The 22,522-nt window shown below is 51.0% G+C and overlaps 1 protein-coding gene across 5 annotated transcripts in view; it reads left to right on the top strand.

Moving 5' to 3' along the window:
- TTC21A (tetratricopeptide repeat domain 21A) overlaps nt 1–20,818 on the top strand; it is a 32,643-nt gene extending 11,825 nt beyond the window's left edge. Inside the window, exons 9-29 of one of the 5 annotated variants that reach the window (XM_019727596.2) lie at nt 470–662; nt 3,507–3,604; nt 3,774–3,974; nt 4,659–4,788; nt 6,589–6,746; nt 6,978–7,193; nt 11,099–11,337; nt 12,515–12,587; nt 12,685–12,795; nt 13,102–13,240; nt 13,426–13,529; nt 14,745–14,933; nt 15,900–16,010; nt 16,716–16,797; nt 17,624–17,774; nt 18,014–18,175; nt 18,310–18,505; nt 18,591–18,815; nt 19,145–19,265; nt 19,435–19,502; nt 19,593–20,818. In XM_019727596.2, the coding sequence (XP_019583155.2) occupies nt 470–662; nt 3,507–3,604; nt 3,774–3,974; nt 4,659–4,788; nt 6,589–6,746; nt 6,978–7,193; nt 11,099–11,337; nt 12,515–12,587; nt 12,685–12,795; nt 13,102–13,240; nt 13,426–13,529; nt 14,745–14,933; nt 15,900–16,010; nt 16,716–16,797; nt 17,624–17,774; nt 18,014–18,175; nt 18,310–18,505; nt 18,591–18,815; nt 19,145–19,265; nt 19,435–19,502; nt 19,593–19,670 (3,045 nt within the window). In that variant the 3' untranslated portion in view covers nt 19,671–20,818. Of the gene's footprint in view, nt 1–469; nt 663–3,506; nt 3,605–3,773; nt 3,975–4,658; nt 4,789–6,588; nt 6,747–6,977; nt 7,194–11,098; nt 11,338–12,514; nt 12,588–12,684; nt 12,796–12,990; nt 13,241–13,425; nt 13,530–14,744; nt 14,934–15,899; nt 16,011–16,715; nt 16,798–17,623; nt 17,775–18,013; nt 18,176–18,309; nt 18,506–18,590; nt 18,816–19,144; nt 19,266–19,434; nt 19,503–19,592 lie in introns of all 5 variants that reach the window. The other 4 variants (XM_019727594.2, XM_074312593.1, XM_019727595.2 and 1 more) reach the window with 4 other exon arrangements.
- The last annotated feature ends 1,704 nt before the right edge of the window (nt 20,819–22,522 follow it).

Here is a 22,522-nt window from a genome sequence, read left to right as displayed (position 1 = left end):
AGGCAGCTCAGGAACCAGAAGAACTGTGGGATTCAATGCCACGGGGACACCCTCTCTCCCTCCCTCCATGTCTGTGTCTGATTCTCTCGGCTTCATTCTCCACACATGGCAGGGAACATGGCTGCTTGCAGCCTTTAGAACCACTTCTCATCAATGAGACATAAAAAGCTTCTCTCATCCAGCTTCAATTTCTGAGAAACCTCTTGGTGACTCGGTGGACCAATTAGTGTGGTCAGATAAGGATGGGTCCCTCAGAAGGCCCTGTGGCTGGAGGAAGGTTTTGAGGACCAATGGGATGGTTCTTTGGAAGCTGCACAGCATGTAGACCCAGCTGCCTGGGCATAGGGTACCTCTGGGGCTCTCCTGAGCCTCCCTAGTCCTGTCAAAGTGTCCCCCACTTCTGAGATGGCCTTGTTCAGACAGGCTGGAGTGACTGATCTCCCCATCCCTGTTTGTCCGTGCCTTGCAGTGTGGGAGGAACCAGGTGATTCTACGGCTAGTGTGTAGCTTCATCGAGCACACCTTCATGGCGACACCCTTCTACGCCCATGTGGCCACGGAGCTGGGCTATCTCTTCATCCTGCAGGACCGAGTAAAGGAGGCATCTCTGTGGTATTCGGAGGCCATGAAACTGGATGAGAGCAGTGTAGCTGCCTTGACAGGTTTACACAGGCTGGGCAAGGCAGGGTGGAGCGGAGGGAGGGGGCAGGTTTTGGGAGCCAAGCAGGGTGATGGGTCCAAAAGACAGGATGCCTTCCCATGAATCTATAAGCACAGAAGTAAGAGGCACAAAAATTTTCAAAAGTGTGTTCAAAGCCACTCTGATCTCCATCAGACCTCCAATGTTCTATACCCTGACCCCCTGGAAGACTGACAGCCTGCCCCTTATGCTTGGTCAGCCCTGCTTCTTGTCAGGCCCCACAGGCCAGAGTGGGAGACAGTCCTAGTCCCAGCACACTCTGCCCCAAAGCCTCTAGCCTCACCTCTGCAGACCCTCCGTGTGCAGGCCCCTGAGGTGGAAGGCCACCAGAATGGGTTCTTTTGAGAGATTTTCTTCCCTATCTGTCCAGATGTTTTCCCCACCCCCTTTATGTAAATGTCACATGAATTTTCCAGAGCACAATTTTCATTTTACACTTTTTCTTAAAAACCCTCCAATCCGTGGTCTCTCGCGAATTCTGAACCATCAGTGTTTAGGTTCGGGTTGAGGTACCATATGGTCCAGTGCTCAGGACAGGCCTGCTTCTTGCCTTGGTTCTGAGGAACTGTCTTTTGGAGGCAAGTTACTTCTCCCTACACACCAGGCTCCTTGTTGGTGCAGCACAATTGTCAGAGTGGTCAGTCTTGATTTCTGGTTCAACATGTCATGCTGACTCTTCAGACCATGACTCTTCCTCCATCCCTGAATCCATGAAAACAATGGGAGATGTTTTACAAAGGCAATACAGCCTTAGAAACAGGGAAAGTTGCCCTCAGTGGACCAGAAACTTTGAGAACTTTACATTTCTAGAAGATATAAAGCAGATAGCATCCAATGCATGGAAATTCCAGGTAGGTCTGGAAGCCCATCAGCCAGCAGAGGCAGAGATGGGCCAGTTGAGACTGAGTAGACCAGCTCTCCCCAGACAACTCCAGGGCAAACACAAATGGAAAACACAAGCTCAGGGTCACCAGAGGTTGGGAACAAAACATGCCATGGGGTAGTCAGCGAGATAACAGGAGGATTATTGACAACCAGAGATGGAATCAAGGAAGCTCCGGAGGGAGCAGAGCAGAGCCCCCGATGACCTCCCACCATCACAGGAACATGAAGGACAAAAAGACGTGGCTGCTCGGCACATAGGCAAAATCTCCTAAAATGGTCCTCCACCAGGCTGAGTCTTTCCCCACTTCCTCATTCAAGGGAGAGCCCCAGCCAGTCAGCCACAGGGAAGTTCACTGGCCAGATGTCCATCCCACGCACTACAGCCCAGGCCGAGCCCACTCATGTGCATCCAGAGTTGGGTGGCTCCAGAGGCTACGATGTCAATAAGTAAAGAACATGCTACCATGAAAAAACGCAGAGAACAAAAAAGAGTTGTTGAAAATTAAACATGTGATTGCAAAGTGAAAAATTCCGTAGTTGAGCCAAATAGAGAGACAGATATAATTGAAAACCAAGATGGTGATTAGGAAGACAGTCAAGAATAAGTACAGCAAGATGGCCAAGAAATATCTATAAAAGAAGAATAGTAGGAACAGAACGGATTTGTCCTCCCAAGTTCAAAAAGTATCATAAAATAGTAGTTAAGTCAGCTTGAGACCAATGCCGGAATAAACAAATAGATAAAATGGGACAGAAATAGGTCTTATCAATAAAGATGGCATTTCAAACCAATAGAACCATGAGTTTCAAGAACTCATGGTTGGATACCTGGCTATCTATTAATAAAAAAATAAAGGTAAGTCCCTATCTCACACCATACTCAAAATAAATTCCAGATGAATTAAGTATTTAAACATAAAAATTAAATTGGTCTTGGGTTCTCTGGGGATTCTAAGCATGACCGCAAACTCAGAAGCTGTAAAAGAAAGTATTTTACCGATTTGACTGTAAAAATTTCAACCTAATGGATGGCAAAAGACACTGTAAAAATAGTCAAAAGGTAAATGGCAAACAAATAGAAAATATTTGCTACAGAGGGTTAATGATCTTAATCTGAGAAGAGAAACAAAAAAATCACCCCAAAAGAAAAACAGGCAGAAGCTGTGAACAGGAAATTCACAGTAGAAAAGTAAAGGCCATTAAACATATGAAAAGTTGTTCATCCTCCCTGATAATCAAAAAAATGTGAGTTAAAATGAGTTGCTATTCATTTTAGACTGGCAAAGAGTAAAGCATGTCTGCAAGGAAGTGGGGAGAGGACATTTTCAAATTCTTGATAGTAATATTAATTCAAATATCTTTGGAGGACAAGTTGGCCTTATCTATCAGTATTTGAGATACACGTGCCCTTTGACCCATCAACTCTACTTCAGGAATTGGACCACACAGAAATGTTCACCATGGCTTGTAATGTCTGAACATTGAAAATAAACTAAATGTGAAATGAGGCATCCTTCAATAGGGCCATAGTTAAATAAATGGTTACACCCACAGGAAAATTATGTCATCACTGAAGAGAATGGGGTAGATTTGTATGAACTAATGGGGAAAATATGTGTATACATTTATAACATATAAGTGCTTAGAAAGACGTTTGAAGGAATTTACCCCAAATTGTTCATGGTAGTTATCTCTGGAGAGAAACATGGTTAAAGCCAAAGTGTGAGCCAGGGAGGTTTTGCTATATTGCCTTGGGATTTGAATTCTTTACCGTGAGCAGGTATCACTTCTCCGTTGAGGAAAAGGTTCCTGCCCTGAAACCCTTCCTTCCACGGTCTTACTCATACTCCTTGGCCTGCTGGACGGCTGGCTCTGCTTCGGAGTTGGCTGCTTGCTCATCCTTGTTCTGTCCCATTCCTAGGCATCAGCTGGTGCCAGATCTTAGACGGCCACCTGGAGGAGGCTGAGCACCAGCTAGAATTCCTGAAGGAGGTGCAGCAGTCCCTGGGGAAGTCTGAGGTCAGAGCTCTCTGGGGGCGCGTTGCTCCCGAAGGGTACCCCCCCACACCCTCCTCCCACCCCCAATCTCCAGTAGAGAGGCCTGAGATGGCCTGGACTTCCGCTTCACCGTCGCCCACCGACTGTGCCCAGGTGGCACTGGTTCCACGACCTGGGCCTGCCTCCACAGGTGCTGGTTTTCCTGCAAGCCCTTCTGGCGTCCAGGAAGCACAAAGGAGAACAGGAGGCCACGGCGCTGCTGAAGGAGGCGGTGGAGCTGCACTTCTCCGGCATGAAGGACCTCCCCCTGGGCTCCGAGTACTTTGAGAAGCTGGACCCCCTCTTCCTGGTCTGCATCGCCAGGGAGTACCTGTTCTTCTGCCCCAAGCAGGTTAGAAAAAGGCACATCTTCGTGGCGGGAGTCTGGAGGACAGGTTTGGACAGAGGCAGGGACCTCACCAGGCCCATCACTAGGCTGCTCTGAGCCCCAGGTGGTTGGGGAGCCCAGCGCTTTACGAACCTGCGCACGCAGCATGCAAATCACGTGGGAGTTGGTCCAGTGCAGACGCTGACTCGGTAGAAGCCCTGCATCTCAAACAAATCCCCCAGGTAATGCCAGTGCCGCTGGTCCAGGGACCTCCCTTGGAGGAGCGGCTCACTGGCCCCTGCCCCTGCCTTTATTTTAGAGAAGAACTGGGCTCCTTTTTTTCCAGAAGTCTTCTAAGAAGTATGTTCATCTTTACTTGTTGGTCCTGCTTCCCCAGCCAGTCAAGATTCCTTGTAGGCAAGGAGAATATCTTACACACCCAATATTCAATCATGCCTTGAAATGAGTCATTCTACAAATATTTATTGAGTGCCAGACATCATGCTAGGTACTGGGGGCAGAAGAGTGGACAAAATAAACTCTCCATTCTCTGGAGCGTATGCTCTAGCACCAGATGGTACAGAGTGGAATACAAATATGTGTGGAATAAAGTAAAGGTCCTTGACTGAGAGAGCGTTTGTCAGAGAGCTCCAGGAGTCTCTTAGAATTGGGGCAAACCACACAGCAGCCGACCCCATGTTCCTACAGCCCCGGTCACCGGGCCAGATCCTGTCTCCACTTCTTAAACAAGTCACTGTGATCTTGAATCCTGTCGTGAAAGCAGCACCAGCCCTGATCGACCCCCTGTATCTGATGGCTCAGGTCAAGTATCTCTCAGGTGAGCCTGTGGGTCCTGGTGCCCAGGTGGAGCCTTGCAGTCTTCCCTGCCTAGGATGCTTTACACACACACACACACACACACACACACACACACACACACACACACACACACACACACAGACCTGGCTATTCCTTCCGGCCTCCAATTCCCCCAGAAAACTTCCTGACCTCTCTCACCAGCAGGGGTCTCTCCCACCCAGGCCTTTTGCTGATTGCTTGGTCTGTGTCAGGCAATTTGCATTGAACTCTCATTATGTGTAGGCACGGCTCTGATACTAGGCTACGTCAGTATTCAAAGGCAGAAATTCCCTCATGGAGTTTGCATTCCAGAAAGGATATAACAACTAAGCACATTGTGTTGTTTGGGGGACATGATAATGCTATGGAGAAAACGAAACGGTAGGAGGTGTGGGGGTAGCAGGGTTGCAGTTTTAGGTTGCAGGTGGTCAGAAGCCCTCATGGGGAGGTGAGAAGCTGTGCCATTAGACTTTCAGAGCTCACAGATGGCCAGAGTGGCATCTTTCTCCCAGCTCAAGGCCCAGATCCTGGAGAGAGAGGGAAAGAGTGAGAGAATCCTGGTCGGTGTCCTCTTGTCCTCTCTCTCTCTCTCTCTCTCTCTCTCTCTCTCTCTCTCTCTGCGGCCTTTCACTGCTATCTGCTTGAAAGCCCAGCTGATCCCCGGTGTCCTGGGGGCTTCCAAAGGACCCAGAAGGCCATGGCATGTGTCTCTCCTCTGGCGCTGCATTGCGTGGGTTGCACTCTGATGAGCGTTCCTCTGTCTTCATCCTCGGTCCACCCCGTGCTTTTCTGGGCACCAGGTTTATCCACAGCTTCAAGGTCTCCTTGGTACAAGCAAGGGCAGGAACACCTCCCAGGGATGCTGGCAGCTGCCAACAGGTTTAGGGCCAAAGCAAGGTCTCCAGCTGCTCGGGTTTCCATGGCGACATCTTCACATTTCTGCAGCACACAGGGAAGGAGCAGGGACTTTGGGACCCAGGAGCAGGTGCTCCCCACCCACTAGGTTATGTGGCAGAGAGACCTGGCTGTTGAGGGACCTGACTGCCCCATGACATGTTTTGCTCCCAGCCTTCGGTGACCCTGAGCTCGTGTTTTCAATTTTTATTTTTCCTAGAGCAGGAACTGTTGAAGAACCTGAGTGCAGAAGGAGGAGGGCTCTCCCCCCAGTTCACTGCACCCCATCCCTGGACTGCCACTGCCACAGCCTTCCGAGCTCAGCCTCAGGAGCCGGCAGGCCCTGGATTTAAATGCTGATTTTGTCCCTTCCAAGCTCCGTGACTTATGTCACTAGAGTCCCAGTCCTACATCTGAAAGGCAAGGATAGTAATACCAACCTTGCAGGGCTGAGCAAATATTAAACCAGACTTTCTGAAGTGCACGTGTTGGGCTTTGAGCAGGTGCTTCATAAGTTGTGGTGATTATTCTTGCTGTTATTATTAGGTTTTGTTCTGCTCTTAGGTGTGGGAATCGAGACTTCAGGGTTCCCTGGGGCTTCCAGATGGAGTAGTGAAGTGACTTAGCCAGCTCCCTGAGGGTTACTGAGAGAAGGGAGGTGTTACACAAGATGTGAGCTTCCTAGCTTTTGCCTCGGTCAAGGCAAAAACTGTGTCGTTCTCATTTTTGGAGGAGACCTCCGAGTGAAGCAGAACAGAACTGGGTAAAATGCCCCACTTGGGGATTTCTGGGTAACAGGACACGTAAAATTCATTCAGCCTTTCCATGTTGGGTCCCTGGGGTCCCCAAGGATCCCTGGACATAGAGGTTTGTTTCCTATTTCTAGGAGAGTTAGAGAATGCCCAGAGCACTCTGCAGCGTTGCCTGGAGCTGGACCCCACCTCCGCGGATGCCCACCTCCTGATGGCCCAGGTCTACCTGGCTCAGGGCAACTTTTCCATGTGCTCGCACTGCTTAGAGCTGGGTGTCAGCCACAACTTCCAGGTGGGGGTCCTCTGTGCCCTGTCCCCTACTCAGTATCCCAAAGCCCAGCTAGCTACAGCCCCCACTTGCATTGGGAGATAAGCCCCGGGGGCTACCTGCATCCCTCAGACTCATCTGCTGGCCCAAAGACGGGCAGGCCCAGTGGGCTCCTGTGGGTTTGTCCATTCGGGGTGCTGTGAGCAGCAGTGGCCATGGTGATCTGAAGCCCCACGCTCCGCTATGCTTCTCTAGGTCCGAGACCACCCCCTCTACCACTTCATCAAGGCCAGAGCTCTCAACAAGTCTGGGGACTATCCAGAAGCCATAAAGACACTGAAAATGATTTTAAAATTACCAACTGTGAAGATGGAAGAAGGCAAGAAGTTCCGCCGGCCTTCCGTGCAGCCCGATGAGCGGGTGTCCATCTTACTGGAACTGGTAGATGCCCTCCGGATGAATGGGGAGCTGGTAAGAAAGGCTATGCCCCCTCCCCTTGGGACTGGGGCAGGATGGAGGTCCAGGGTAGCTGGGGTCCAAGCCTTTTGATTCTGGCTGCTGTTTCCTTGTGCTCTTATTTGAGCCTTTATTCATTTGGGAGCGTCTCTCTCTTCTGCTTAAAAGGTTTCAATGGCTTCCATGACCCTCAAAACCTGACTGGGAACTGAGTGCCCCTCCGCGGAGCTCAGGGAGGTGGAACACAGAGGCGCACCCGGGCCACCACAGGTGGGGGTGGTGACTGGGCAGTGCACACCTTCCAGTGGATTCCAATCACACCATAATCTTTAGGGACTGTGTCCCCTTGGAGTTTTGCAGGATTCAACCTGCTCGACTGTGTGAGGCAGACTTGGGGGCAAAGGCTGGTGCTCGAGAGCAATAGGGGACGCAGAGGCAGGGGCCAGACTCCACATGCTCCCTTGGCCTCACCGGCCTCACCTGCTCACCCGGAGGGGGTTTGTCAGCAGAGCTCCAGGACCACCTCCATGATCCACCAGCAGTGGGCCTCCTGCCTTTTCCTGTGATGTTCCCGGCATAGAGAAGGAATCAGCCATGAGGCCTTTTCTCCTTAAAGTTAAAAATTGCCTTCTAGGAAAGACGGGAATGTGGAAATCTGTTTATGGTTCTTCCCTCCTTTCAATCTGCCAAAAGGAACAAAAAGATTAAAAGTAGAGAAGGAATCTCCATCTGTAACAAAATTAGAAAACAGCTGCCTCTAAGAATAGTTGACTCCATCAGTCATTTATTTATTCATTTATTGATTGAGGACCTGCTGTATGCCAGGCACTGCGTTGGGGGCTGGGGAGAAAGGAAAACAGACCACAAGGCCCCTTTCCTTTCAGAAGTTACCATGGATGAGAGTGAGAAAACAGGGTGCGCTGAATGGGGGGTGGTTCCAGTATTTGCTTGAAACTTTCTGAATTGGGGATATGGTCAAGCCACAGGAAAAGAAGGGACATCCCTGGAGGAACCCACTTCTAGCCCATAGAAAGGCAGGGCTACTGAACGAGAACTCCCTTCTGAAATACCCATGGTTTTCTCTGTCCCAGACTCCTTCATAGGAGAGGTAGGCCAGAGGAAAGGAACCTGATGTCAGTTTTGCAGCTTGCTCATCTAAGATAACGGTTCTGTGAGCTGTGGCTTCACTGTGAGCCAGAGGGTTCCATCTGGATGCTAGCTTTTCACTAGGGCTACCCTCCAAAGGGAGAAAGCTAAGGGGAGATGTGCTCCCAGGGCAGCTGTGCTAGAGCACTCTCCCTCCCCAGCCTCATCCGTTCGTGAGGAAAGGGCAGGGTTAGATGGAGCTGTTCCCATTAGAGGATGCGTGGTGATCAGAAGCAGTCTGACACAGAACAATAGGTCATTGAAAGAAGGAGAGAAGGAAGGAAAGAGGGGGGGGGAGAAAAATAACAGGTAAAAGACAAGATTACACTTTGTGAGAAACACTACTCTAAAAAAAATACAAAGAAATATTTTTTTCAAAAAACTTTTCTGGGCCGGCCTGGTGGCTCAGGTGGTTAGAGCTCCATGCTCCTAACTCCGAAGGCTGCCAGTTCGATTCCCACATAGGCCAGTGGGCTCTCAACCACAAGGTTGCCAGTTCAATTCCTCGAGTCCCGCAAGGGATGGTGGGCAGCGCCCCCTGTAACTAAGATTGAACACGTCACCTTGAGCTGAGCTGCCTCCCGTATGGCTCAGCTGGTTGGAGCGCGTCCTCTCAACCACAAGGTTGCCGGTTCGACTCCCACAAGGGATGGTGGGCTGCGCCCCCTGCAACTAGCAACGTCAACTGGACCTAGAGCTGAGCTGCGCCCTCCACAACTAAGACTGAAAGGACAACAACTTGACTTGTAAAAACAGTCCTAGAAGTACACACTGTTCCCCAATCAAGTCCTGTTCCCCTTAAAAAAAAAAAAAAAAAAAAAAAAAAAAATCTTTTCTGCACTCAGTGAAAAGAAAAAGAACATAGAACCTTGTAAAATGAGCTCCAAAGTAGAACACAAGAGATTGACAAAGGGGTCCTAATAAAACAGAGAAAGATGAAAAATTAGCTGGCAGAGGTAAAGAGCATAACTACAGAAAACAATGATATCATTATAAAATTAGAATCCCATGAGAAAGAGTAGAAAGTAGGCTAGCCCTCACTGAAGTGCTCTGCCTGGAGGAAAGGGTTGAGAAAACCAGGAAAATGATTGAAGTGATTTGAGAAGATGATGGATAAGAAAGACAGACACCATATCTCCAACAAAGGCAGAACCAATGTTCGTGGAGAAGAGAGAAGCAATGGAGCAGAGAAAGCACTGAATATGTAGTAGGAGAACAGTTCCTTTAGGGAAGACATGATCATAACTGAGAAAGGCACGCTGTGTTGGAGAAACAGCAGTAAAATATTAAGACCAAGAAATATCTGAGTAGTAATCGCCTGATGAAATTAACGGGAATCAGGGATGAGCAATGTAAACGAAGGTTCCTATAAGCGTCTGGATAGAGGGCATATTCCCCACTAGGAGAAAAAGAATCAACTTGGCCTCAGACTTTCACTCAACAATACTGAATTCAGGAATTCAACAGAACAGTATTTACAAAGTGTCGAGGGGAGAAGGACGTCCCCCAGGACTCTTTCGTGTATGAAAGTCACTCTAATAAAGGACGCGCTAAAAAATGGAACAACTCAAGAATTAGGGTGTTAACTAAACTTTTCTGAAAAACCGACTTTAGCTGTAGATACCTGGACAGCTAAACCATGAACTACAATGAAGTTTTATAAGTGGGAAAAAATTTGAGTATAAGAGGACAGAGTTAAGTTCAATTCAATATAGAACTAGTCTAAATGAAATTACATTGAAATAACTGTAGTCATTTTGACTGTAAGCCGGTAAAATTGCTAAGTTCTTGAAATAAAAGTTACTAAGTCAAAAATAACAACATCCCATGAAAAAAGATCAGGGAGAGGGACGGGAAGGGAAAGTGGCAGGGAGGGCACTGTAAACATACAAATACTTTCCATGTTTGTAGAAGAGAGTATGAAATAAAAGTTTACACAAAATATTTCTCGAAAGATGACTGTCAGGAGAATGAAAAAGAGACTCTTTCCACCACTTTAATCAAGAGTTGGGAAGAAAAGCAGCAGGGCCGCACGTCAAAGGCAGAAATGAAGCAAACCGTAAGCAGCACGCGAGCATAAAAATGAAAATAAAATAAGTTGACAGAAAGCGCCAAAGCACAGATCTGTGATGATAAAATGGTAAATGCAACAAATATACCCATTAAATGAAAAAGACATTCACAGCCGTTTAAACAATGGACCCCGCCCCCTACTGCCTGTCCTCCAAAAACCGAAAGGCCCAGAATAAAAATGAAAAGTTGCTACAAATATACCAGGCAAACAAAACCAAAGCAGAGACTGAGGAAGAAATGTCTGGGTAGGTTGAATGCAAGGCAAAAATCACCAAAATGGGCAAAGAGAGTAATTGTGTTAAAATAATCAAAGGTACAAATACAATGAAGATATAGTTCAAATAGATCTCTATGTGCCCAATGCGATGACATTAAAGTATCTTTGACTGAAGGCAGGAAACTATGAGATGCATCCATAGGTTTTCCCCTAGGAAGGAATTGACAGTAGAGGTGCTAAAGGAACAGACGGCTTCTTATAGTTGGGGGTTTCTATAACCCCCCAGCTAGCCAGGCACCTCCCCTCTGCCCTCCGGGAACAGAGGCCCTGGACACGGAAGGGCGTGCTCTCCTTCCTGCCACTGAAACCACGCCGCAGGTGGATGTGGATTGCTTTAAGTGTCCTAGAAGACATTTAAAGTGTTGTCAGGACACCTCTGGTGGGTGGCAGCAAATGGAGGGTCTGTTGGGTTCTCCTGTCTTAGCACGAGGCCACCAAGGTCATGCAGGATGCCATCAACGAGTTCAGTGGCACCCCAGAGGAGATCCGCGTCACCATCGCCAATGTGGACTTGGCCCTGAGCAAGGGGAATGTGGACATGGCGCTGAGCATGCTGAGGAACGTCACGCCCCAGCAGCCCTGCTACACAGAGGCCAAGGAGAAGATGGCCAGCATCTACCTGCAGACCCGCAAAGACGTCCGCCTCTACATCGGATGCTACCGGTAAACCACAGGAAGCACACTGCCAGCCTCTTCTACGATGGTGTTTTAGGAAGGGGTTTCTCCAGATTGCATTTCCTCATCCTGAGTCTCCAGAACGTATCCTGAGAGTGTGTTTGATGAAAGTATGGAATTTCCTGTGGATGAGAATTGTAGCATGATAGGTCAGCCAGGCTGGCTTGTTGCTGAGTGCTGATGACACTGAATTGAATCGGCCATGAGCCCTGCTCGCCCTACCCTACCGTTTACAGGGCTCACATTCTGTGGGGGGAACCATGGGAATGCACTTCTGCCCTGGCCCCTGGCTTTGCCTGTCCTTGAGGCAATGTCCAATGACTTGGATGTAACCAGTGTCAGGTGAAAGAGGACGGGGAGTGTATTTGAAGCCCCAAGCCACTGTCTCTATAATTTGACATGGAGACCCTGAGGGTACCTTCCCAGTCCCTTTTCTCAGGCAAAACTCCATCTAGGCAATTCAGGTGGGAGGGTAGGGGACACTAGGCCAACAGCAGTGGGAAACCAGCAAACAGTGTGGTGACATGGTGAGATGGTGCTATTAGGTCGGTGCAAAAGTAATCGGGGTTTAAAAGGTTAAACACAGTTGCAAAAAACACAATTACTTTTGCACCAACCTAATAGAAAGAGCAATGTGGCTGCTTCATGGAAAGTGAGCGGTCTGGAGACTTGGGAGTGGAGGACAGGAGAATTGGGTAGAGGCTCTGGCCATGGTCCAGGTGACAGAGGGTGGAGGCTCTGGCCATGTTGCAGGTGACAGAGGGTGGAGGCTCTGGCCATGTTGCAGGTGACAGAGGGAGGAGCCTCTGGCCATGGTCCAGGTGACAGAGGGTGGAGGCTCTGGCCATGTTGCAGGTGACAGAGGGTGGAGGCTCTGGCCATGTTGCAGGTGACAGAGGGAGGAGCCTCTGGCCATGGTCCAGGTGACAGAGGGTGGAGGCTCTGGCCATGGCCCAGGTGACAGAGGGAGGAGCCTGAACTAAGTAGCTAGCACCATGCCTCACACACAGTGGGCTTTCAATGAGTACTGGATGATGAATGAATGAGTGAGTGACTGGATGAATGCATGTCAGCCCGAATTGGTGGGAAAGAAGACAAGGAGATGGATTCAGGAATACGAAGGATGATACACAGGTCTGAGGTAAGCATTTGGTTCCTTTTGCAGGGAGCTCTGTGAACATCTGCCTGGACCCCACACCAGCCTGCTACTGGGAGATGCTTTCATGAACATTCAGGAGGTGAATGAGGGCCTCCTGGCCTTGCCAATGACCCCCCCCCCAATCTTACTTCTCCGGTGGGAGAGGAGAGAGAGACCCCTGACACTGTCCCCACCAGCCCGAGAAGGCCCTGGAGGTCTACGAGGAGGCCTATAAAAAGAACCCACACGACGCCTCCCTGGTCAGCAGAATTGGGCAAGCTTATGTGAAGACGCACCAGTACCCCAAGGTCAAGCTGGGCTGGGTGGGAAGCGGTAGGAAGGGGAGGATGGAGGAGGGTGCATGAGTGGAGGGTCTGGATGGGAGGGGAGTGGCTGAGTTTACCCTCCTAGCTCCCTGCTGAATGGGGAGCCAAGGGGAGAGAGCTCAGCAACTCTCCAACACCCCCACACCTGCTCAGGCTGGGAGGGCCTCTCCATCTTAGGCTTCTGTGTTTCTGGGGAGAGCCTCAGCTGTGGTAGCTGCTGAGGGAAACACCGTGAGGAGCTCAAGTGCAGAACCAGGCCTGATGCCAATTCTTCCTGTTTGCACTAAGGCAATTAATTATTATGAGGCTGCCCAGAAGATAAGCGGACAGGATTTTCTGTGCTGTGATCTGGCTGAACTGCTCCTGAAGTTAAAGAAGTTCAGCAAAGCAGAAAAAGTTTTGAAGCAGGCACTGGAACATGACCTTGGTGAGGCAGCATTCTAACTTCCTCCCTAGCATTTGGAGGGGGCCTGCTGCTCCCTACCCCCTCTCTTCTCTTACAGAATGGTGCACGTGTTGGGCGGTCACTGAGGTCCTGAACCCAGCCCCCACCCTCCCCATACCCTGATTCCCGGGGGCCAGAGAACGCTAATTTGAGTTTCCATTTTTCAGGCAAAGACATCCCATCCATGATGAATGATGTCAAGTGCTTACTTTTGCTGGCAAAGGTTTACAAGAGCCATAAAAAAGAAGATGTGCTGGACACTTTGAACAAGGTAATTGGCAAGTAAACGCAAGCTCTTTGTCGTTTGCTGATGGGAGCTTCAGAAGGAAGGACAGGATTGCAGGTCTGGAAGACTCCAGGCCTGGTCCTCAAAAGATGATCTAGGTAACACCTCTGAGCTCCACCTTCCATTTATTTCCCCACCCTTGCTCCTTCATTGGTGGTGCACCAAAATGCTCCAAGGCTGGCTGGGCTGGGCTGGGCTGGAGAAGGCAGGGAGTAAGACAGTGCTTTTGTCCTCAAGGATGTCAATGGCGGTAACACTAGACAATGCCCATAGCTCCATACTGGGTTCTGTTCTAGGCTTTCTGCTTTTTTATTTCATTCTCACTGTATCCCTTTGAGAAAAGCATTGTGACATTCCGATTTAACAGATAAGGCACACAAAGTTTAAGAAATGTGCCCAGAGCCACACTGCTAATAAGTGGTGGAGTTGAGATTTGAATTAAGTCTGGCCTGTCCCAACCCATACTCTTTCCCCACTGGGCTGCCTCTGGTGAAACAGGTCCTGGCCATTTTTCCGCCATGCCTTCCTCACTCTTTCTATCCAAGGGTGCCGCCTGTTACTTGTTTCTGGGGTACGTTCTATGGTTGTAGAGGGGAAGCCCACTCTCTGACTGCTGGGTTTATTCCCTTGTTTCCCACGGGGTTCCCATTCCTCTGTTTGGCCTTCAGGGAGCTAATGGGTTGATTTGTGCCCTCTTTCTGAAACTTAACACTGGCGTCATCATTTAAAGCCTCGATGCTCTCTGGTTACTCGCTTGGTCATTATATGTCGTGGACAGTTGTGGGGGCTGCCTCAAATTCCTAGCAGGACAATATTCCAAACAAATGCATCCATCAAAACACAGCCTGCTTTGAACACCTACTGTGTGCTTGTTGTAGCCTGTAGGACAGCCGAAGCAAATTAGACATAGTGAGTGCCAAGGTGTGATGGAAATAGGTAAACAAGTCAGGTACAATAGAGTGTTTTGTTTGAGTGCCTTTGCTTCTGCTCCTGCCCCAGAGGCAGTGCCAGCTTGCCTCCCAAGTACTCAGCCAGTGGCCTTGCCTGTCCAGAGTGACCCAGATTTGCTCAAGGGCACTTGAGATGCCCTTTATAACACTCCAGGCTCTGAAAAGAGAAGTGGCGACTTGCTGTGAATTGGCCTGAGGTCTGGCACATCTGCCTCTGGGTTTCTGACCCTGCGTTCACTGCTTTCCCCAGGCCATGGACCTCCAGTCTCGGATACTGAAGCGTGTTCCACTGGAGCAACCAGAAAGGATCCCCTCCGAGAAGCAACTGGCAGCGTCCATCTGCGTCCAGTTTGGGGAGCATTACCTGGAGGAGAAGGAGTATGCCAAGGCAGTGCGGTCTTACAAGGATGCTCTCTCCTACTCGCCCACTGACAATAAGGTGTGGTCCTCAAAGCCGGACCCTGCTTCTTCTCTTGGGGTGCGATGCTGTGCAGCGCTCCCTGGCCAGGGCAGAGGCCAGTGCCTTCTCTGTACCTCCCTGAGGAGCTCAGGTGTACACCTGGTGTGGGGACCCCTGGTGTGGGGAGCCTGCTCTAGTTGACCCCAAGGCTCCCCCCTCCCCACCACAGCCCTTGGAGCAAGGCTGGGAAGGCCCACTTTGGACAGCCATTAGTGGAGGGTGAAGTGGGGAAGACATTGCTGAAAGCTGTGTTAGTCAGGTGTCTTCCGGTCCCCCTTGGAAGTGGGGAGACAATGAGAGTGTGGCTGCTAGGGGCTCTTTGGGCATAAAGCCCAGGCTAAGCTTCCAAGGAGGTTCCGAGTCCTGAGGGAGGTATGGCTCCAGATAGGAAGTGACAGCTGGAGTTTATGCTAAAAGAGTAAGTGAAGGGCTTAGTGACAGAGCTATTCATTCATTTAATGTGCCCTCATTTAAAGATTTCCAATACGTGCCAGTACTATGTTAGGCCCTGCAGACACAGTGGGGCAAGACGTGGTTCCTGCCCATACATTGCCGTCATGCAAGCGGGTATAGACAAGTACACATGCAGTTCTAATACCATGTGATCCATGCCTGTATGTGGGTCAGGACACTACAGGAACTCTGAAGAAGGGTAACTGTCCAAGACTCTGGGGCACAGAGGGCTTCCCAGAGGAGATAAGGTCAGAGCCGAAGCCGAAGGATGAATACGAGGTAACCAGCCCCCAGTTTTCACAGAGCAGTTAGTAAAACGCATGGTATGACTGGAGTATTGAGTGGGAGAAGGGGAGGGCCATTATCCCAAGGGATTCAAGCCATATTTTGAAGGCAGAGCTGATAGAAATGGGGTATGCACGAACAAGGCGTCAGTGCCTGAGTTTCCCATGATGCTCATTGGTTAGTTTATTATCTCTGTTCTTGTTCCAGGTGGTGTTGGAACTGGCACGGCTCTACTTGCTCCAGGGGCACCTGGACTTGTGTAAACAGCACTGTGCCATCCTCCTGCAGACCGAGAAGAACCATGAGACCGCCTCCATGGTAAGAGGACGTCTGGACCTCTTCCCTGCCCTCTCCAAGGTCCCTGTGACCAATTCAGGCTGCTTCCTAGCCCCATAACCTCCATGCCTGGCTGACCCGGCTCTGAGAGGCTGTCAGGCAGATGAGACTCAGCGTGAACCTGCCATCTTTCAGATCGGAGGGGTGGGCTGGCAGCAGAGGGCAGCATCCACCTCCTGGGCCAACTTAGGGGAGGCGGTGAGGTTGATTCACTCCAGGGGAAACCACACCCACTGTCAGTGAAGGCAAGGGTGGGATGGGCTCCTGGGGCTTGGGGAAGTGCATGAGGAAAGCCCCTCCCAAGTCCTACTTCTCTCCACCCTATCACCCATGCCACCTCCAGGGCCACACCGCAGTGGAGGGGACCCCCATTCTCCCTCCACTGCCTGGAGCAGGCAGTCCTCAGACATGGGTAAAGGGGCTGGTTCTACTACCTATCAAAAGGTCCCATTGGTGTCTCCCACTGGACTTACTTTCCCACTCCCATCTTCACCCCAGGCCTGCCCCTTTCCCCCAGGCAGGCCCTCCCTTCTGGACTCCTCCTGTGGCAGCTTCTCCTAGTGCCCAGTGAGGGTACCTCAGAAATCCTCTTTCACCTGCCCTTCTTACCCCTCTCCCTTTCAGTCTTCCCTGACATCCATACAAGCTGCTGTCAGGAATTCTGGAGAACTGTGTGTTTTCTCATAGATGATGGCCGATCTGATGTTTAGAAAACAGAAATATGAAGCTGCCATCGATCTCTACCGCCAAATCCTGGAGAAAGCGCCAGGTAGTGTTTGCATGGAGACTGCCCACTGAGCCTGCCTGTGTCAGTTCCCACCAAGCAAGGGCTGCTCTCCCCAGAAGGGTGGGCCCTCTCCCCTCCTTCCTGACTGGGTAGAGGAAGCCCCTTCCTCTCTGATTGTTCCCAGAGAGGCAGGAAACTGATAAAGCCACAGTAGAATGTGCTGGTCCTTCTCGAGTCCACGGGGCCAGTTCCTGGTCTCAGACAGGGCAGTACTTGGCACTGGACCCAGGACAGCCTGTCTGTCCCCAAATCACAGACACCAGGGATCGTCATAAGTCCCCTTCGGAGGTCACAGCCACCTGAAAGTAGCTAGAAATTCTCCCCTGAAATGTAGCTCCATTGCCTCTCACTACAGCATAAAACCACCCCTTCTTGTTGGGGAAGGCGCCAGACACAGGAGCCCCACAGCAGAGTCTGCTCAGAGGCCCAGCAGATCGCAGCTGTTAGGAGTGCGGGTCCTGGAGCCAGACTGTCTAGGTCTCAATCCTGCTGTTCCACTTATCAGCTGTGTAACCTTTGGCAGATCACTTACCTTCTTTGTGTCTCATTTCCTCATCTGTAAAATGGGAACAATTAGAGTAACTACTTCATTGTATATTTAAGATGCAGGTAAAACACTTAATACCAGGTACAATATAAGTGTGAGCTTTTATGATTACTCCTTTTAAGCATCATTATTATTCTCTCAACACTGGAGACCAGTGAAGACACTGGAGCCGCTGGAATGTCCCTGCTCAGCCCAGGTGGGCAGTGTCCCCTGGTCCTCCCTGCTTCTCCCAGCCTGGAGATCTCTGCTTTCTTATTTTAGATAAGTTTCCTATATTGAATAAACTAATCGATTTGCTACGAAGAAGTGGCAAACTTGAAGATGCCCCTGCCTTCTTTGACTTGGCCAAGAAGATGTCCAGCCGAGTGTGTTTGGAGCCAGGGTTCAACTACTGCACAGGCATCTATTGCTGGTGAGCTGGGAGTGGGTGTGTTAGGCAGGTACCTGCTGGAAGCTCTCTCCCTAAGAGACACCCTGGGCTTTTGCTCAGCACGAGTGAAGCAGAGATTCAGCTTCCAGACCAGGGGGCAGGGGAACCAGAGACCCAGCCCCTGCTGTGTGCAGACCCATGGAGTGGCCCCTGTGCATCCCTGCACTCCTTGGGCCTCAGTTTCCCCATTTGAGTTTTGGTGTTCCTCTCCTGTACTGTAGGCACATAGGGCACCCCAACGAAGCCCTAAAGTTCCTAAACAAAGCCCGCAAGGACAGCACTTGGGGCCAGAGAGCCACCTACTACATGGTACAGATCTGTCTGAACCCAGACAACGAGATCGTGGGCGGAGAGGCATTCGAGAACTTGGTGTCTGAGAGCAAGTAAGGGCCCAACGGGTCCCCAAGGGCAGGGCAGGACCCCGGGGAAGGCGGGGAGAGCCTGCGGCCTCTAGGCCCAGGCCAGATGAGGGCCGCGTGGGCAGGCTGGTGGCCTGTGGCTAGCCCAAAGTCTGCAGCTCCCCTGGCAGGAAGGAGTCGGAACAGCAGGAGGGCGTGAAGACCGCGGAGAAGCTGCTGCGTGAGTTCTACCCGCACCCCAGCTGGGGCCAGACCCAGCTGCGGCTGCTACAAGGCCTCTGCCTGCTGGCCACTGGGGAGAAGGCGAACGTGGAGTCCGCGCTGGGCACCTTCATCGATATGGCGCAGGCAGAGGTGCGCCGGCTGGAGGGGGGAGGGGTCGGGGGTGTGGGTGACCGAAGATCCCAGCTCGGACGCCTGCTTCCCACCTCGCACGCAGAAGGACAGCGTCCCCGCGCTGCTGGCCGTGGCGCAGGCCTACGTGCTGCTGAAGCAGATCCCGAAGGCGCGCACGCAGTTGAAGCGTCTGGCCAAGGCCCCATGGGCTCTAGCTGAGGCCGAGGACCTGGAGAAAAGCTGGCTCCTGCTGGCCGACATCTACTGCCAGGGCGGCAAGTTCGACCTCGCCTCCGAGCTGCTGCGGCGCTGCGTGCACTACAACAAGGCGAGGGCGCGCGGCCGTCAGGGTGGTGGGCGTGGGGGACGCCGGGCCTAGGCAGGCCAGGAGGCTCGAGTGGCGCTGGGGGCAGAGTAGATGCGGGGTAGGAACAGGACGAGAAGAGCAGGATGGGAGCACGGGCAAGGCAAGAAAAGGCGCCTTGGGTCTGGCAGTCAGCGATGAGGGAGGGAGTAGGGAAGGATTCAAGGGTCCAGGGGCCTGCAGGGCTCAGTCGGTCCAGGACGGGTGTTGGGGCAGACAGGCTGCGGGTGCCCAGACGCTAGGACCAGATGGGGCTTCCTCTCCATAGAGGCTCTGACCAGCTTTCTCTGCAGTCCTGCTGCAAGGCCTATGAGTACATGGGCTTTATCATGGAGAAGGAGCAGTCCTACAAGGACGCAGCCACCAACTACGAGCTGGCCTGGAAGTACAGTCATCATGCCAACCCTGCCATTGGTAAGGCAGCCAGCCAAGGTGCACGTGGGTGCGGGAGGTAGCCGGGCAGGACGACCCCCACCCCCATCCCAGAACCCCAGGCCTGTATTCCGGCTGTTGTGGGAGCCAGAGGGGTTCTCAGGTCATCTGCGGGCCACCTACTGTCTGTGTTCTCCCTGCCCTTGGACAGGCTTCAAACTGGCATTCAACTACTTGAAGGCCAAGAGATTCGTGGAGGCCATTGAAGTCTGCCACAAGGTAAGCCTGTGGGGGGGCTCTGTACAGTGGCCTTGTGTAGTGGTGGGGAGCCCTGCCTAATGTCTCACCCCCTTTCTCTCTCTGTCTTAGGTCCTAAGGGAGCACCCCAACTACCCCAAAATCAGAGAAGAAATTTTGGAAAAGGCCCAAGGGTCTCTGAGGCCGTAGCTGTGGTTAGAGATGGGGTGGTTGGAAGCCATCAGCCTATGGAAATTTCATGGAGGGGGTGGGATGTGGGTCAGTGGAGAAGAGATTCAGAAAATGACATGTTCTTCCCCATTTTTATATTGAGTGATTTATTTGGATCATGCCTTATCTGGTCTAAGGCGCAGCCCAAAGTTTTATGTTTTTAAGGCACAAGAAGCAATTTTTCTCTAGGGAACAAAGACATCAACCAACTTAGCTTCTGCGGGGCTCACTGGGTACTTTCTAACAGACCCCACTTTTATCCCAGACTCTCTGAGGGGGCAGATGGGAAACAAAGAGGTGGTTTAAAATAAAATACCCTACAACTATTTTACTATTGTTACGTCAGGCCAGAAATACCCCCCCTCTTCTGTTTGGTCTCTTGAATCCTGGAGCTAAAGAAACAGCGCTCCTGCCTGCCATGCTGCTCACTGCGGCTGCCCCGGTAGTGGGTCCAGACAGGAGGACCCACTGTACAAGGTCCCCACAGCTGAGGCGCTGTGTGAGGGACACTGTCATCCTGCAGGTAGCGAGGGTCATTGGCCTACTCCGTCCCATGCATTCTGTCTCCTCCTCCCCAAGTTTTCAGCTGGCCTCTGCTAGTCTCATGGGTTTGGGGAAACCTGATTTCCCTTGCCTGATGCAGTGGAGTACATGCCAAGAAAAATTACTTCCCACTTCAGCTTTTGTGAAAGACACTGGCCAACTCACCAATTCATCCTCCAGAAACCCTTTTAACACCTAAGGGGACAAAAGCAGTGGTCCCTATTTAGATGGATAATGTTAATTGTAAGCGGCAAGAGGGTGATAGAGGTCACCTTTGCTGTGCTCCCAGGGCCTCTCTTCCTGTTTTTCAGGATGGCAATAATGGGCCAGTCTGACCTCAGGGGAAGGAACTCAGAACTGGGAGTCAGGAGGTCTAGAATCTCCCTGCGTGACCTTCCCAAGACCCTTCCTGCCCCTTTCTGGGTCTTGGTGTCCCCATCTATGGCAGGAAATTAGACTAGATCTGTGTGTTCCCAAATCATGGTACGAATCCCTGCCAACGATATTCAGCAAACATTGTAAAGTGTAATCATTATGTGTTTAAATATTTTTACATAATGGAGAAAAATAGCACAACAAACTCATGAATCTGTGGGTTTTGTTACATAGAATGGCTCTAACTTTTAAGCCTATTGACCTAATTGATATAAAGTGAAATACTTAGTATCAGTAGAATGCAGATATGGCAGAGTTTTCAAGAGAAGTTGTCTGGTGGCTAAGATTTGGGAACAGTGAACAGGTATAAATAAGGGTCCCTTTTAGAACAGCCCGAGTTGTCCTTGATGGCTGTTGAGCCTTGTTTCTATAGCATACTGTGGTCACGTGCATGGCCTCTTGGTATGAGTCAATGACCTGGAATGCTTTCCCCAGGTTACTACCATCATCTTATGGGAAACCAGCCCTCTTTATTATGATGTACTTTACAACCCAGTTTCTTGGGGCGGGTTGTGTTGAGGGACAGGTCTGTCTGTATGGAGAAGGAGGCTGTCTAAGGATTGTGCGTTAATCACATTTTTATTGCTGTAAACCCTGAGTTGTCTTTATCTTTTTTTAAAAAAGCCTAGAAGTGACCCTCTTGATGGGCAGATTCAGTCTAGCCATGGGCTGTCCATAGCAGGAGCCTCTAGGGGCTTCCAGCCAGGGTATTGGAGCTGCTGGGGGCTGCCATCCAGACCCCAGGCTAGTCAGAGCAAAGTCTCACAGCCCTTGGGGAGATCCAGCTTTTGGATCATGCATGCTGAAGCAGCAACTGCAAAAGGATTCCCAGGGACCAGTGAGAAGGGAGACAGGACAACTGAATGTACCAGGGTAGTCCACCCTGAGAAGCCTAAGACCTGGCTGTCCGGGCCTAAGCTTGTTACAGGTAGGCCAGATTCCAGGCCATGAGTCCTCTAGTGGCCACTGACGAAATGGCCATGTGGCCATGTCCAGAGGCAAGAGACGGATACCTGCAAGGTGACAGAACTGGCAAAAAAAATAAAGGCTAAAACATAGAAATAGAGGCAGAAACAAGAAAACAGAACGGAAGTCACAAAGATGCACATGAGGCTTGCATGTTTCAGGCACTCTTTTGAGAGCTGTGTATATATGAACTGAACAAGCTTATGAGGTGAGCAGTGCTATTTGTACAATATTGAGGACACCCAGGTAGAGACGGAGAATAGTTTGTGTGAGGCACCTCACTGGGGAGTAGAAGAGCTGGGATTCCAACCCGGCACTCTGGGTCCTGTTCTTAACCAGTAAACCAGAGATGAAATAAGGGAGCGCAGCCCAGACCAAGAGACAGAGAATTAGGACAAGAAAAGGAGACCCAAGTCAGGTCTTCATGTTTGGTCCCCCTCCCCTGCCTAAAGGGGAGGTCGGCCTGAGGAGCAAGGCCGGCAGACTGGGGCAGACTGCAGCCTGCTCCTCTGGCCTGCAGCCCAGGCTGCCTGGGACAGGACAGACAGGTCTGGCTGGTGCAGGGGGATAAAGTTCTACAGCTTCTGGTGCCCGGTGCTCAAGCCCATGCAAGGTGTCCACCCACCCCATCCCACTGCCTGCCTCCACCTGGGGGTCGGTGACCATCCTCAGGACCAGACCCCAGCTCAGTGTGGGTGACTGGGGAGTGTACCCTCAGCCATCCAAGCAGACAGCCTGTCTCTGAAGACTGCCCTGCTGCTGTCCCACCACCACCCCAGGAGACTGCTGGAGAGAGATGGGTTCATCCAAAGGGAAAAACTGCTCCATGTGCCTGGCCAGCCTTTCTTAGCAGGTTTTCTGTCTCCAGGTTGACTGGCCTACATGGA

This window comes from Rhinolophus sinicus, linkage group LG10 (assembly GCF_036562045.2).
Source record: "Rhinolophus sinicus isolate RSC01 linkage group LG10, ASM3656204v1, whole genome shotgun sequence".
NCBI classification, from domain to species: Eukaryota; Metazoa; Chordata; class Mammalia; order Chiroptera; family Rhinolophidae; genus Rhinolophus; species Rhinolophus sinicus.
The sequence above is the reverse complement of the archived record's forward strand: the minus strand, read 5'-3'. Positions and strand labels throughout refer to the sequence as shown.